This window comes from Sipha flava, unplaced genomic scaffold (genome assembly GCF_003268045.1).
Source record: "Sipha flava isolate LNK unplaced genomic scaffold, YSA_version1 127_pilon_pilon, whole genome shotgun sequence".
Taxonomy (NCBI): Eukaryota; Metazoa; Arthropoda; class Insecta; order Hemiptera; family Aphididae; genus Sipha; species Sipha flava.
Window position 1 is genome coordinate 1338534 of NW_020271753.1, and position 18306 is coordinate 1356839.

General features: G+C 33.0%; 1 protein-coding gene across 1 annotated transcript; it reads right to left on the reverse strand.

The window, feature by feature from the left end:
* Positions 1 to 297: 297 nt before the first annotated feature.
* LOC112694353 (formin-J-like) lies at positions 298 to 14425 on the reverse strand. The gene is made up of 5 exons (XM_025569792.1): positions 14149 to 14425; positions 7970 to 8243; positions 2762 to 5523; positions 1685 to 2018; positions 298 to 941 (listed from the first exon to the last, which is right to left on the reverse strand). The coding sequence occupies exons 1-5, from the start codon at positions 14276 to 14278 to the stop codon at positions 719 to 721; spliced, it is 3723 nt and encodes a 1240-aa protein (XP_025425577.1). The 5' UTR covers positions 14279 to 14425; the 3' UTR covers positions 298 to 718.
* Between the last annotated feature and the right edge of the window lie 3881 nt (positions 14426 to 18306).

The following is an 18306-nucleotide window of genomic DNA, read 5'->3' on the forward strand; positions in this document are numbered from 1 at the left end:
ATTTTCTTACTATCTAGTTTAAAATCTTAATCACTACGTTCTTAAAATATACGTTTTTAATGAATCAATGTAAAAAAATAAAATTAAAATTACTTGACCACGTAATGAATATAAAAATAAGTCCCCCGTTGGTGGTGCAAAGCATACACGTAGGTACTAAGTTTTTTTTTTTTTGTTCTCTTAAAATTAGATATATCTTAAGTTTAATTAATAATATTTGTACTTTGAAAACTAACCATAATTATAAAAATAATTATAAAAATAATTATAAAAAATAAAATGCAAATAAATGTTCAGTTATCGATGTTATGACAACGTTCAGAGGAAGTGTATGTTTGTATGTGTATATATATATATATATATGTTTAGGACGTAATTGATCGGAGAAAAACGTATGTTGAAGTCCAACGCGGCAGAGCGTCGAAATAAAAAATATTATTGAAAAATGTTATAAGCCCGTGCGGCGGAAAAGATAAGATTAGATGATTTATGTCTCCGTGCGTTATACGACACGTACGTTAGAAAAGTGCCAAAGAAGTGTAATGATTTGTAAGTCTAATGATCGAATAGTATTTGCGAACGATTAATGTACAGTAAATGTGTGCATCGTGTCACCGGGAACGCGAAATCTTACGCGTAAACATATAAACATATATATATATATGTATATGTATATGTACAAATAAACGTATAAACTTTCCTCGGGTTCGATCGCTGTTTAGCGACGGATCTGTACCGGCTTGGCGTTGGACGGTTCCACCGGTACGGTGGCGTACACAAACGCGGTGTTGCCGACGGAGTCGGGGGAGTGTACTGGCGCAGAGCTGCTGTTGTGGTTGACGCGGATGCCGCGGCCGGCCGGTCTGGTCGTGTGACGGAAGGCGGACGCGGGAAACCGGGAGCCCTGGCACGGGCACGGATGTCCCGGGTTGCTGCAAACGCTGGAAAACGAGAGAAACATCATTACCCATGTTGTCTAAATGATACGCGTAACGATCGCTAAGCCGACGGTCGCCGTACATTTCGTGTACCGTGACGCGCTACGTGTTCAGAGACAGTTTTATGAAGGGAGGGGTCCAAAGGGTCTGGAGCCTCCCAGGTTACACGTTTAGGTTGTGATATATTATATTTTATACGCGGATATATGTTTACATATAAATCTGGTGATTTCAACCGTATTTCCATATATTTGAATGTTTGTTACAGCATTTTATATGACGTTTTCGATATTTAATATTGGTGATAATAATGGCGTTTGACCATTCGAAGAACTTACGTTATTGGATTATTATTAATGATAAGCTGATAGTTGATTTGGTATTATTGTTAGTGTAAGAATTACATTTTAAGACTTTTGGTAATAAATTATTAATGGGTTGAACATTTTTTTGTCTTCATACATTATTAGATAATGTCAAAGGCCCCCTATTCCCGGGAAAAAAAGGGAACGGGAACGACGTAAGGGCGTCGTCACGCGTAACGCGCTGCAGTGCAATACGTGTCATGAGAAACGGACGGGACACTCACGGTTCCCGTACCGTGTCGACGCGACATCGGATCGAGAAAACGTCTCGCGACAAAAAAAAAACATTTTGTCGAGCCGCAATCGTTCGCCAACAACACACGCCACGAGCGCGTAAAGACCGTGTGCAGCGGTCCATAGTGTGTTTGTGGTTGCACTTACTCCTTGAAGTTCCTGAACACGTCAGCTCTGCGCACGATTCGCACGGCCGCCAGCACCAACAACGTCACCACGGTCATGCAAATGATGCCAACGACGGCCAACAGCCCGACGGTGCCGGTCGTCCACGCGGTGTGCCGGATCCAGAGCATGCCGTCGACGTTGGGCCGGTAATGGGACAGGTCGGTGACTCCGCCGTTCTGGTGGACGGCCGAGTCGACCGTGTCACCCATCTTGTTGTCGTTGCCTTCGGTCGGCAATGCAGGCATCGCCGCGGTCTCCGGTGGCAGCGTTCCGTTCGCGGTCGGTTCACCGATGGGTTGCGCAGGGGTCGCGTCTGCGTGAACGTAATGAAAAAAGAAAAACCACGGGTTAAACGGTACGTACGTAACGTTACAAGAAATATCGTCTCCACGCGGGACGGCGGGTTTAATGGCGTGTAACCTACTGTTTAGATGGGTAGATGGGACAAAACGAATCTCGATCGGAGACTGTACGCCCAAAGTTATTTATAAAAAAAATTTTTTTTTTCTCGAAAGATATAATATGCACAATGACGTGCGAAACTGTTGGCGTTCTTATCTCGATCGTTATATTTTAACGCGAACATCAGATATGATATAAATCATTTCAATGTAATTAAAAACGAGAAGTTGCACCGCACGCAAGTTTGGAACAAAGTAGATAAGGGACAAAAATGTATCGTGTTCAAAAATTGTGCAATTTATCGAAACTTTCGAATTTTAGACGCACACCAATTAATAACACAAACGATATAGTATACCTCTTGAAATTTGTAAGTTACTTTTTTGTATTATTGAACTTTCACAATTAAAATTATTAATAAATTTAGTACTGATTACATTGTTTATTTACTTGCGATTTCTATCTCAAAATTACTAGGTATTACTGAATTTTAAAATGTGTAAACCCAATCTATATTAATACAATGATATATGATTTTTAGTCTCATCATCTATTTTTTTATAGGCCTATAAAATTTGAAAATTTGTTTAACTTAAATATATATATATATATATATATAATAACAAACTGTTTGACCTTGATCAATATACATACCGTTAAATTCATCGTGTCGCTTTTTAATAATATGCAACAAATATTCGGAGTTCATGTCATCTTCTTCTGTGGTTTTCAAAAAAGTACTTGTGATATCAGTATCCTCAGGATCGGTATAATCCATTTTTTGAGTTTCCGATGATTCCGATGGAACTATTTGAGATAAAGTATTGGCGCTAAGTGTGTTGATCGGATTTATGTTTTTATATTCCGGTCTATATACTTGTCGGAATAAACGTCCTGCTATTATATTCCGGAAATTGATTTTCTTTGGATGTGTGGATTTAAACTCCGATGTAGCTACTGTAGTAAACGGAATATTTAACTTCTTGTCGTATGTCGATTTGTCGTTAAGATCTGGCTTTATTTGATCTTGATTATTATGCATTCCGTAAGGTGCATCATGACGTTTTTTAATATTATGCTGGACATTTTTAGAATTAGATTGATCTTCTTCCGTGATTTTAATCGTAGTAGTTAAATCTTCCGTGTCTCTTATTAAATCAGTAGAATTCATTGATTGGGTTCCGGATGATTCCGTTACGACTGCTTGAGATGACGTGTTTAAACTCAGTGCGTTTGATACATTTAAATTAGACTCAGGTATACTGCTCACATTAGAAACAAGTTTATGTTCATACAAAGGAGTAGTCATTGTTTCAGATTGTGTCGTGGAAGATTCAGACGAAGCCGCTTCAGATGACGTATTTAAGCTCAGTGTGTTTGTTAGATTTAAGTTTGATTCTAGTGTGGTGCTAATATTAGATTCATACATACTCGTAGGAATACTCATTGTTTCCGGTTGTTTCGTAGACGATTCAGATGAAGCTACTTGAGATGACGTATTTAAGTTCAATGTGTTTGATATATTTAAATTAGATTCTGTAGTACTGTTAACATTAGGTCCATACGAAGAATTATTCATTGTTTCTGACTGGATTGTGGAAGATTCCGATAAAATCGGTTGAATGGTCGTATTTACACTCAGTATGTCTGTTTGATTAACGTAAGATTCCGGTGTAGTGCTTACATTAGACTGCAGCGCAGAAACCTGTGAATCATTATACATTACTTGGAACAGAAGTTCTACTATCGCATAATGTAAATCGGAATTCTTTATATGTGTTATATTAGATTTTGATGTAGTTACTGTATTATTAAGAACACTTAAGCTCTTGTTGTACGTCAAAGTGCCGTTGAAGTCTTGCTTTGTTTGTTCTTGAATATTATGCATTCCGTAATGTGTATCATGACGTTTTTTAATAACATGCTGGAGGTTTTTGGAAATAAATGTATCTTGTTCCTTGTCCCCTAGATCAGTAGAATCAATTGGCTGATTATTGGAAGATACTGATAAATCTGATTGAGATGAAATACGCAAGCATAGTGTGTCTAATGCATTTAAATTAGTTTCAAATGAAGTATTTGCAAAGCTGTCTGTATGTTCAAGTACAGACAAGAACGAATGGTTACACAAGCGTCGGAATAATAATTCAAGTACTGCATTCTTGAAACTCAATGTACTTAAATTAATAGAATCAGATTGGATTGAAGGTACTGTAGTTGATGGAATAATTAAGTCTTTGTTGTTACTTAAGTCATCATTAAAGTCTGGCTTGGTTGTTTCTTGAAAATTTTGCATTTTATAATGTGCATCATGACGTTTTTTAATAACATGTAAGACTTTTTTAGAATTAGATTTTCTTTCTTCCGTGTTTTTTATTGTATTATTTAAAACTTCCGTGTTAAATAGATCAGTAGAACTCATTGATTGGGTTTCGAATGATTCCGTTAATACCGCTTGAGATGACGTGTTTAAACTTAGTGCGTTTGATACATTTAAATTAGACTCCGGTGTAATCACATTAGAAACAAGTTTATGTTTATACAAAGGAGTTGTCATTGATTTGGGTAGTGTGGTAGAAGATTCAGATGAAGCCGCTTGAGTTGACGAATTTAAGCTCAGTGTTTGATTAACGTAAGGTTCCGCTGTAATATTAAGGTCAAGTTTAGAGTCATAAGAATAATTAGCCTTAATTTCGTTTGTATTTATACTCGTGTTATCTATTATACTTAAATTAGATTTCAATGTAATGTTCAAATTATTTTTGAGATCAGAAACAATTGAAGAATTATCTTTATGAGATATAAGTTGTTGTATTCCAGTATTAAAATCATGTTCATTTACATGCGTAAAGTTGGATTCTAATTTTGATTCTGTAGTTGATGGAACACTTAAGTCCTTGTCGTTTGTTGAGTTGTTATTGAAGTCTGACTTAACGACTATAACTGTAATAAACCTAGTGTCCTGGGAAGTTTTTTCAGTTGTTGAAACAACCGGACTCTTTTCATTTTCAGCCATCGTTGAATTTTTATCTTGTTCTTCATCTACCAAATGTTTCAATGGTATGTGCGTGGTTATGTTTTCCGAAATAACGCCGTAATGGACTGATGGTTTACTCAAAAACAAAGTTGAGTTGTTCTCAGCAGTTTCTGTCTTAACGTCGGGAACGTTGGTGGTGTTTTGGTTTTCATTCATTTTGATATTAATGTCCATGAGCCGTAGTGCATTTGTAAGCACCATGACTTGAACATATTCCCCGTTCAAAGGAAGGGAAATATGTTCATTGCACATGGCTTGTTCGCAGCAATAGTAGGTCTTGATTTTCGTAGATTGATTTGTAGCATTTTGAGAATGGAGATCTGGGAACTCCGATTCATCGTTTTCCATTGATTTCAAAATCTGATTACACGTTTTATTACTGTTTTCCGGAAATGGATGTAAGCATGTTAGCAAAAACAAAACAAAAATATATCAATAAATAACATATTTATATCTCCGTAATAGGTATATTATAATATTACTGTGCATTTAAAATTTTACGGTGCATAGGTACGTATTTTATATAAGTAATATATTATGTAGATATGCAATATGTATTCATATTGTTATCACGGGTGAAGTTTGAAATTCGTATAATTATAACTAATTAATAAATAATAAATAATTATTAATTATTAATAATATCTCGTGTTGTCAATATTTTTATCAATATAGCTGAATTAGTTCAATGTTTGTTAACTTGGTAAGTTATAAATATAAAATTATAAATAAAATAAAATTATTAATATTAAATAAACAAACGTTGTTAAATGATAAACCATTACATTAGCTGCATGAAATAATGGGTTTAGAAATTTGTTTAAAATGTTTAAAAAATGGGAAAAATTATTTAAAAACTATAATTGTGTATAATATACGGAATAATAAAAACACATGAACATGTATAATGATTATATCGATTACAAATTAACTTTTATTATGATATAATTCATTATGATAAATATTATAAATTACTAGTAAACGAAAAACATGAAACACATCCAAAAATTCATCTTGCAATAAGAAATAATTTAATATATCATTTTAGAATATAAGAAAACAATTTTTAAATAATCAATATTGTTATCTATCACGTAAGCAATAATTAAGTATTTATAAGAATTTATAAAAGGGAGAAGACGTGTAAGTATAAGGTCTTCTGTGGTGGTCGTATGACTCGATCACAACGGAAATACATGCGTTATATTAAATGTTACTTTAATTCAAGTTGTGTGTTTGTATCTATACGTACGATTTAATCGGCAAATGTGACAATGTGGAAATACATATACATTGTAAATTTATTAATATTCAAGGCCTTTTAAATTGTATATATTTCAAATTGTTTATAATTCATGATAAACAATGATGATGTATCAATTATGGTTTAAAAATATAAGTTTTCATTTTCATTTTAAAAGAAATACTGTTAACATTTTTTTCTTACATATTTTATAAGAAAAAAATATCAATTACATACAATATAAAGGGCTATGCAAATATTACTAATAATACTAATTAAATAAGTAATGTTATTTTTATAGCCCATTGAACTTTAGACTGGGTACGAAAATACAGTACAAAAATAAAACTGATGGAAAGTGCATGTGTGACAACGATGACGGAAATACGAATTTAAATTTCCATTTTCTTTTTGCATACATACATACGAGTACACATATATGACAACTCAAGGGCTTCTCCAGACATTAGTAATTGGGAGGGGGGGGGGGGAGTAAAACCATTTATTTTCATAACTTGGGATTTAGAATTAGTGTCATATACAAAATATTTGTTACTGAAATTTTATATTATTAAAAAAAAATTATTATATTTATCATATTAAACAAATTAATTTTTTTGGCTTATATGTATAACAAAATCTCTATATCTTTTAATCTACTTTTGCCTATTTCACTTCTTATCCAAGAATTATTCTATGAATCTGTTGTATGTACGTGCGTGCGTGTGTATATATATGTATTTATTCTATAACCGCGATTAAGTAATCATAATAGCAAGATATCAGGACTCCATTGAAAAAATTTCAAGTTATTTAATATAAATTATGCAATTGACCAATTACTATGTTAGTCAATCCACCTCACAGGGGTAAGCGATCATTTCCATTGACCCCCTTCCCTCATTAGAATGCCCTCGTGACAACAAAATATTGTACATGTTTATTAACTATTTACTTAAAACTATAGATCACTGTAAGTATTTAGCAACATTTTGAAACCCATTTTGGAAATATTTATATGAAAAGTTATAACTATAATTCAACAATCAATCCATTGATGCAGCATGCATCAAATGTATACACATATAAATGTGTGTGAACATAGAATGTTAAAAATATATTAAATATTAATAAAACTTTCTAAATACATATAATTTAGTCAATTAAAATTGAGGATAAATAGAACGGATTTATAAAATAATGCATACCCCAATGCTCACAGTCGGGTGTTCTGTAGTTTAATCTACACATATACATACAAGGGCTCTCCGGTTAAAGCCCCCCCCTTAGATATTAGGTAGAACCATATCGGACATAGATACTAAAAATATTTAAAAAAAATTAGACGTAAGAAAAACTTCGTACAAATCAATATGCGAAACAAATTATGGCAGCAACTCACTTTATTAGCCCCCCCTTTTTTTCATTTCTAGATCTACGTTTGTGCAAACCTACAGATGAAACAATTGTGACACCTAATGTAGATACCATAAAATTATGTACACGATTCTTTAAATATAATCAAGCTATAAAGCACACAACATGCATGACTGCGGCTTATACTATTATAAACATAACATACACGGGTGAAGATTCCAGACAGCCGAATACTCCGTTGACCTTGTAATCTTCGATGAAGACTGTAGAAAATTGATCCTCGGACAACGGGTTTCTGGTCTTGTTCGATTTTAGAATGTCAGCCGGCTGAAGTTCAAAAAAGCACCCTAAACGAGTGGTGCAAGGGTTATAACTACCAGAGGTTGATAGACACTCGGGCAAATTACAATAACATTCGATTGAAGTTGGCAGTAACGTGTCATTGTTGATGCTCACAGTCGGGTATTCTGTTGTCGTATCTATACATATGCATAAATTAACATAAGTATTAATGTTATTATATTCGGGATGTGGAAACACGCTATATTAGTTAATGTAAATAATTGTATAAAATCGGATTATCGTGGTTAGTGAACACGATTTCATAAATAAATTGGTGACATATACCAATTTATTATGATTTATGCTGTATTCCATAACATGTGATATTATAATCAGTATCAGAGCCAGAAGTGCGAAATAAGAGCGAGTGCGCGATCGGACTAATGTTGAAAATGGATCTAATTCATACATGATTACGTCGATACCGATAACTTCTTTTGAAAAACTTCCAAAGATACCCTCGATATTTTTTCGGCCTTCAAAACCAAACACTTAAAACAATTGGGTATAAATTATAATTATAATAATATACCTTTTTATCAATACGAGATACGATGATATTTAATATTTTTAAAGAAGTAATTTTCTTAATTTTTAATTACTATTTATATAAATGTTAGGTAATTCATTACAAATTACTTCAAAATTATGTAAGTATTCAATAATTACAAACTACTATAGTAATTGTAGTTGAAAGGGGCTGTATGTAAACTGCGACGAAATTAACCTTTTTCTAAAACTCGATGTATAAACTGCGGCAAACATTATACAAATACATTATAACATTATACATTTAACATTATACAATTTCCAATAAAACTGATAGGTAGGTTTTTTCAAAAATTCAAGCAGGTCGGTTGATCTGCAAGCCAAGATTGAAAAAAAAGAGCGCGCCGAGCTGGCAATAGAACAATGGTCGACGGTACAATGCATAAGTATTATGCGGCATTAACGGTGGCCGGAGGGGCAATATAAATGCAAATATTTCTTTGACTTCTTAACACCTATAGTCCGTTCCAAAAGAGAAGACACGAAGCGACAACCGGTTTTTGTTCGGCGGTGCGCATCCCCCACCATCGATTATTGTGTGCAGTATTTTAATTACGGTGTATACATCATCGGCAATGATCGGAAATAATCGGAAATAAAAGTATAGTAGTATGTATATATGTGTGTATTTGTGTGTATTTGTGTGTGTGTGTGTGTGTGTGTGTGTGTGTGTGTGTATCATGTAAGTGTATTTGTAAGTATGTTGAGTAATCAATTATTAGTACTAATTATCACTTCAGGTTGTTAATTGAAAAAACAAACCGGACGAAAATTAAAAAATAAGCCGTCGCGAGACGCCTTACAGATGTGAAACATTAACAATTTTCTTTTTGTAATAATTCTTATTATAACTGCTTCAACAATAACAAGCGTCCATTTAGATCATTGAGTTAATAAAGTATTTATTAATATAAATTAAATAATTAATTACTTATTAGTATTCGGGTTATGAGTTAATATTCTGGGGAGACTTAAAATTATTTAACATAACCTCCATACAACAACGAACAAAAAAAACCCTTTTATTGAAAAACTAATTATATTACAGTATTACATATTACGTTAACCACTAGTTAACAACAAGTCTATTATTTGGTTTTTTTGCATTTTTAAAATAATTACAAATATAATAAACATCAGGTAGAAGATAGTATGCTTGTAATAAACGTGTTATAATTATTAAACAATAAAAATACATTAAATTATGAAAACGACTAAAGGACCCCATACACTACGATCAAACACGACGGTTTTCATCGTCACAGTAAAACACGTCGGTTTTCATCGTGCTGCTTAATTTTATTAAGTAAATATTCGTATGCTATATTTTTTAGATTTCTATTTCGATATTCCTCAGACTTGATGCGCCACAAGCAAGGAATTTTTTTATACTCTTCAATAAATTCAATTAAAAATGTTTTATTCATTTTTAAATTACGTATATGTACAATATACAAATATATCGTAGTCAAATAATTTACATTTAAAATTTACTTTGAAATTAAAAATTAACACTGTAGTTGTAATATGTACGGCTGCATGACACGTGCACACAGTAAATAAACACATCGGTTTTTATCGAAAAGCCCACACATTACGATTTTAAACGACAACCGGTAAACCCGTCGTGTTTAAATTCAAGACTCGACAGAAATAAAAACCGTCGTGTTTCATCGTCGGATTTTCTCCACACACTTCCATTTCGACCGACGGTTTTTATCGTAACGATGAAAACCGTCGTGTTTCATTGTAGTGTGTGAGGCCCTTAAGTACGGCGCGCGGTACGGCAATTATTGTCGTGAACTCGTTCCAATATTTTCGTTATATTTTCACTGTCACTCATATTTTAATAGAAAATAATATTTATATACGATATACGTATATTATATATTATTACGATATATATTAGTTTAAAACAACATATTATACATATACTTAACAATATAGGTACATATTATATGGGTACGCCGACATTGCGCGCTTAGAGAGGAAATCGCTTAACTTCGGCGAATTGAGCCGACGAACCACGAGTGGAGCGTCGCCACGCCTCACAGTCGGTCTCACTACCGTACCGCGCCATTAGATGTTTCACATCAAAAATAATTTGTTTTCAAGTATAACACAGATGGTTTGTGTACTGTAGTAAACAACACTGAATACACTATAGGATCGAGTGGGAGAGAATCGAACAGTAGATTGCGCATGACGACGTGTCGCCACACCGTACACACGACTGCATATAACTATATATATACCCATCATATAACGCGTCGTCACGCCAGAAATCGGTTTTACGTGTGGTTTATAGATGTTTCACATAAAAAGTTTAAAATCAAAAATTAAAAAATATTATATCAGTATGTGTACGCTTCTTTTACGTGTGCGTGCGTGCGTGTGTGAGTGCGTTGTCTGTGTGCGTGTACGTAAGTTTGTGTTTACATGTACGTATGTATTTGTCGTGTAAGGAAGCAGTGCCGCCTTAGGCCGAACATACACTAGAAACGTATATCGTCAGACACGTATTTCGGACGACATACGTAGTCAAGGGAAATACCTACACTGAATACCGATGTCATCTGACGTTGGACGAACGCGCTCATATATTTCCGCTTTTTCAGAGACCGATAACAAATGTCAGACGAAAAACAAAATGATTTTCAACCGACCATCTGAACCTGTCGGAACGTGTCGAACAACGTACGTGCTGCCGTTCTGTCGCACTTTCCCCCATTTCCGCGCGTGTATTTGTTTCAAATCAGACGTCGTCCGACATAGATACGTGTCTGACGATATACGATCCTATTGTAGGTATAGCCTACGACAACATTTTCAGGTGTAACAAGATATTAAATCTACTCATTAATCGAAAAACTCAAAATGTAAATAATGTTTTTTGATTTATTATTTGTTAATAATATAGGAATTATTTAGATAGCACAGAAATAATATGAAGCTTGAATAAGACAATATTATCATTATTAATATTAACAATAATAATAATTATTAATTTTATTATTTACACATCTTAATTATTAATATATTCAAGTTTATTATTTTAATTTGCATACTATAGTTACAATAGTTAATTTTGCTATAGATTTATTGGCGGTGACTTCATGTGTATGTATGTTGACACACAATGATCAATTAAAAAATTTAAAATAAAAAATCAAAAATAATTAAGGAGTGTGTGTGTGTGTATGGTTGTGTGTATGTGTATATATTTATGTAAATATATATATTATGTAAGTGTAAGTGTATTTGTAACTACGTATTTATTTATTTGTATATACGACAGCGTAAACGCGGGATGATCAATAAAATTAATTTAAAATCAAAAATCAAAAAAAAATATGAGTATGTGAGTGTATGTATATATTAGAGATCTGCACGGGCCGGACTAGCCTGACCCAGCCCGGACCGGGCTTGGACCGGGCCGTGCCATAATATAAATATTGCGGGTTGATTATGGGTAGGATCGTAGTATTTTTTTCTTTGGAATGGATTGATTAAAAATAAAACTACCTAAATATAACATAAGAGTACAATACTAATGCCGATTATTGGCGTTAGATAAGGAAATGTTTCCTAACTGATGGAGTAGGTTTGTCACAAATCATAATAAAAATATGTCTATAGTATTAGTGTATGTGATATGTATAATAAAAGATCACTGATGAAAACAGATAATAAATATTGCGTACGAGCCCGGTCGGGTTGGACTTCGAAAAAAGAACTTTTAAAAAAAAATTTCAAAAAAAAATTGAGGATCGGACTTAGGTGGGAGCATTTTGTAAATTTAAGTTTCGGGCCGGATCGGGCTGAAAAAAAATGCCCCGTGCAGATATCTAGTATATATATATACGTGTACGCAGAGGTGGAACTAGGGGGTGGAAGACAAGGATTCATCTCTGGGCTCAACATTTTAGAGGGTGTATTTTTTGTAATTATTAACAACTAATTTGATATTTTTAACTTTGTTAAATTCTGTTATTAGGTTAAAACTCAATAAGTATAATAGTATATTAATTATTAATTATTATAAAAAAATATTTATATTTACGTAAAAAACTCGAATTTTCCATTAATAAAAGCCAGTGTTTTTTAATTGTTTATGTATGAAAATTTCATGAAAAGGATTATTTTATAATGAAATATAAAACTACAGCATAAAAAAGACAACAATAGCATCGAAAAATGTCACCACCCTAATGTATATTTGTTAAAAATTTAAAAAAAAATAATTATATGAGATTACTATTATTGTACAATTCTACTACAATATTCTACAATACTATTATTTCATGCATATTTAGTTGAACTCCGGTGGTTTAATTATGAGTTAGTTTACATAATTTACCTCAGAATGTTATAACGTATGTATACACAACATTATAAAAAATAACTGGAATTCGTAAAATGATAGTATCTATGTATATATTACGTCAGTGAGTTTGTGTATGTGTATTAGTGTGTTGACGGGCGATGACATATTAATATAAAATTAAACTTAAAATCTAAAAAACTTAACCAAAAATAAAAGATATACTATATAAAACGTAAACATGCAATTCGTAATAATTACTTATATCTAATTACAGCGTGAAAATGAAAATGACGATGACCACAGTAAAAAACGTCATCAGGGTGATCTAGGTTTGCTTAAGGCTCGGTCAAACAGAACGTGGGCTGCCCGCTGCGGGCACTGTATTATCTTTGATTGCGTCATCGTGGTTAAAAATAGCGTAGCGCGGGCTACCGCGGCGGACTGCTGTCGACCGCAGCGGGCAGCGGTCTAGTCGTAATAATTTACAGTGATCGCGGCGGTCAAAAATTATTCGATTATTTATTTTACACAATTTGTTTAATTTTAAGTTTTAAATTTTAAATTATTCGTTTATTTATTTTATTAATTATAATATTATTATTAATATTATATAATATGGCAGATGATACTGAAAAATTAATTGATCTAGTACATAACTATCCATATTTATATGATACCAGTCATTTTCACAGTTTCAAATTAGATAGTTGTCACCATATAGTTAAAAGTTTATACCAGAACGAAAACGGTGTAACAAACGTGTATAACACAAATGGTGGAACACCAAACAGACCGCGCAAAATTGCCCGCGCGTTGTTAGACACCACAGATCGCGGCGGGCAGCCCGCGTTCTGTTTGACTGAGCCTTTAAAATGAAAAAATAAATATATTCTACGAGATTTAAGAAATCATAACCAAATCGTAAGTACTTATATATAGATTTCACTTTCAAATGAATATGGAAGGATACATCAGATTAATAATATTGTACGAATAAATCTATAATTATAGTAAATTGTATAAGTTTGTTTGTTTTCAAAATTATCAATTATTATTGTGTACAGTATAACCCACTGTTTGAATAAAATGAAAAAAAAAATAATAAATACCACTACCGGTGTAAAAAATGTAAAGAAAATGTTATGATTATATGAAAATGATCGTACCGGTAATTTTAATGTCTTGCGTTTCCGTTGTGTTTCGTTCCGTTGGTGAAGCTGATATCATGGCGAACGGCAGCAGGATCGCTGCCATGGCCATGATGAGGATCCGACGATTTGTAGCTAGTTTCGACATCTTGAAGATGCCGTGGAACGCGACGGTAAAATACTATAAGTTTAATGGTCGAATCTTCAGAAAGACAAAAAAACTATCCAGTGGTAAAGACCACTGGACAAAAAAAAAGGCTTCGGATCTTAAGTGAAGAGCGAACGACTGCCTTGAGCTGGCAGCCACAGCTAGAATGATTTTCGAACGGAGGCCGATTCACCGGGTCGACTTGACATTATCGGTTCGCCGTACACTAGCGCCACGGTGGCGGCGGCGGATCCCGTAACGGCCGCGAGGGTAGCGTAGACTGGTCGAGAGTCGCGCCCCGATGGAAGGGGCAGCTAATCGCAAGCGCCGCTGCAAACCTCTCCACCGTACCGCCACAACAACCACCGGTATGGAGTGCACCACCACCACTCCTTGCCACACCTACACCTCCGCCGCCACCACCACGACGACTGCTCGTAGGCGTGAAAGAAAAACAGCGGCCCGTCCAACTTTGTTTTCTCACAGTAAACTGCTCCCCCCAACCACGGCCTGCTACCGTGGTTCGTCTGCAACTGTGTGAACACAACGATTAAATTTATAATAATTACATTTAATAATAAATAATAAATAAATAGAATAATAATAATGATTTCAATAATAATTTAACGATAATATTAAATGTAACTGTGCTTCTTTTGTCCTTTGCCCGCAGATAAATTTGACCGTTTTTCAGTTTATACTCTTGACTTACGTATGTATATATACAGTGGTGTTCCCATAGGAAATACTACATTTACGCCGTATACATTCAACGTTGTTTTGAAAATTCACGTGTAAACTACGTATACACTCAAGTCTTGAGCACTTCGCGGAGAAGTATTAAATATAATTCATTTTACGGGATCTCATTTTGGCCTAATTTTGTAACAGACACTCAGTTTCCTTCAAACGGTTAGTGTATTCCTATGAATTAATTATTGAAAGTACACAATGTATTTACGATGTATCAATTCGTTTGAATTTTCTAATTTAATATCTATTTCTTAAACAATAAAAATATATATATATCAATTGTTTGTCAATATTTATAACCTTTTTCCACCACCACCGTATAAAATCATAAAAATACCCATGTTCAGACGTTCGTTGGCTTAGTATACTCTCAATAAAATTTATGGGAACACCACTGTGTGTATATGTGATTTTTCGAATTCTCCACATTTATTTTGTATACGTGTGTGCGATCGAACGAAATACTGGTATATAGAACAAAATGCTATAGTTTTTTTTTTTTTTTTTTTAAAAAAACTTATTTATTGAGGTCTGGGTGGAAAAATGAATCGTCACGAAAAAATTGAACGGCAGATATGGTGTATGGATGCGTGTGTAAAAGTGCGACAGAAATCGCTAAAATGGTTAAATATCATATGTGTGAATGTAATAGCGCATAATTCTCTAAGCATAGGCATGCTCAGACTTTGTCCGCAGGGAGGGTCCCTTAAGAAAAGTGAATCAAAGATTCTTGTACTAAAGACTACTAGTATAATTAAGGGGATTACACATTATCGCTTATTAGAGTAAAATAGACCTATACGCGTTCCAACGTACCAACTTGAGTTTTACTCCTATAATAATTTTAAAAACATATTTGAATTTATTATGAAATCTATTTTGAATCCTTCGAATCAGAATCATAAAAAAAGAATTTAAAAACTATTTATATCCATTTAAATTTTTAAGAATATAAGATTTTTTTTCTAAATTTCAAGTGAGGTTTTTTCTTTTTAAGAATAATAAATTAAAAATGTGGCTCAAAGGATCCAAAGTTGAATGAACAACAAAACAAAATTTGTTTTCAAAATTATTATAGGAGTAAAACTCAAGTCGGTATGTTGGAATTCGTTTAGGTCTATGATTTACAATATTTCGTCATGAAAAAGATTCGTTGTTGGACTTTATGTGACATGTGCATGCGAGTGCGCAACGCTTATCTAGCTCGCCGCCGCCGTCGCGTTCGTCGCTAATGAATTATCGGAAATCTAAATATAATAATATGTTCATATAAAAATAAAAATATACTACAATCCGATTATTACCGATAGGCGATAATGATCGAAGATAAAATTATTGCCGCCGTCGCGAACTATATTATTATATTATATTGTGTACATGGCGCTCGCGCATTCACGCTCAAATATAATGATTTACATTTACTTTATGTTATTATAATATTAGATGATATTGTCAGCCATCAAGTCGATTATCAGATCTTTATTTATTAGTGCACCTATAATAGTAGCATATAGTTGTGTAGTTATATAGTTATAGTTGCACTTAGTTTTTGTAAATCCAAAAATTTTCCAATTTTTTAAAAATGGGAAAATTTAAAAAAAAAGAGTTTGTCGAAACGAAAAAAAATGAAAGGCAATGTATTAAATTTCCAAAAGAAAATAATGGAGATATCAAACGACGGCTTAGTTGATTTGTAAGTTAATTTGTATTGAATTATTTATTTTAAGTTTTGAGTGAAGCAAGTTTGTGTTATGCTATACAGTATGTCTCAAAAATCCTGTACGACCCCGAGGATCTCGACACTAACTCAATATTTTTGAATGAGGTTTTTTCGAAAATAAACCATGGTAAAAATTCCAATTTCAAATTTTTTGTTCAAAAATTTAAAATTGTTTTTGTTAAATTTTCATAATAGCTATTTTTTTTTTACTTTTTTCCAAAAGTAAATTAAAAAAGCGTGGTCAAGTGAGTAACGCTTTGCTGTATAGTATGGTCACTACTAATGTATTAAATCTGAAACCAATGATAGGTATCACGATTCTGAACGGAGATGATGATTTATTGTCATCCTAAAATATATTTCCCAGTGGGTGGTGAAAAAGATGGTTTATGTTTTAATGATCTGAATAACCCTAAATTTAAATTATTTTATAATTATTGTAAGCCAAACTTATGGAAAATCTTATATTAAACTTTCAACTCTTAGCTACTTATCGGTATACAAATTTTTTATAAATTTTAATTATAAAATAATTTGCAAATATTCATGATTTTGACGAATTTTTGTCAATATTTGAACTTCAAATGCTATTAAAAAAAATTGTGCCTAGTATTCTTACTTTTTTTTAATCACTATAAGAATAACTAATGAGGAACTTTGTATTATTGTATTATTAGTATGACCAATACGTAAAAGCGGAATAAATCATAACGATAATATACCGGCATAGTTTTAAATGGTCATTAGAGCACTCGTATTAGTCGTATTGATAAAGATAATAAAAATAATAATAGACGCGACATACTGTACGTCGGTAATTGGCGACGCGGTGGAACGATAGATGGGTTGCAGTGCAGAGAAGTCACTCACACTAATGATCATTTACTACACACAAACATACACGCCACGCACGCACGTATTTACAAAATGTCTAAAAATTGCCTATACTCAACTCCTTAAAAATGGTCGGTATGGAATCCCCTTAAATATTATATTTATTATTATATTATATTATTATTACATTATATTACACTTATATTATTCATTATGCAAATATATAAATAAATACTATTTAAACTTACAAAATGTATATATAAGAAATCCTTATTTACATGTGATTATACTATTTATAACTTCATCCTTCTGTCCACGGGAGTAAGGTTTTTGAATGTATCAATTACATCTTCAATTTTTTTTATTATATGCAAGTTCTGATTAGTCTGATTAATAACCAATAACTTTATTACATTTATTCACAGATATCAATTCTATATTATAAGATTAAGACTGTCTTTATTCATGTAAAATGTAAAAATGTTCGCTATCTTGTATAGTATAGATATACATTTATTAAAGAAAAAGCCAGAGTCCGCAGGGGGGGGCCGTGGCCCATCCGGCCACCCTCATGCGCACGCCTGTGCGTTCTCTATGTTTTATCTATTTCTACTATCCTATTTGCGTGGATCTTTAAATTCTGGGACCGCTTTTGAGCACTGTGTACGGGGCATACAGGCATTATACTTGCGCGCGCGGTTGTTGTTTGACTACTTGCAGT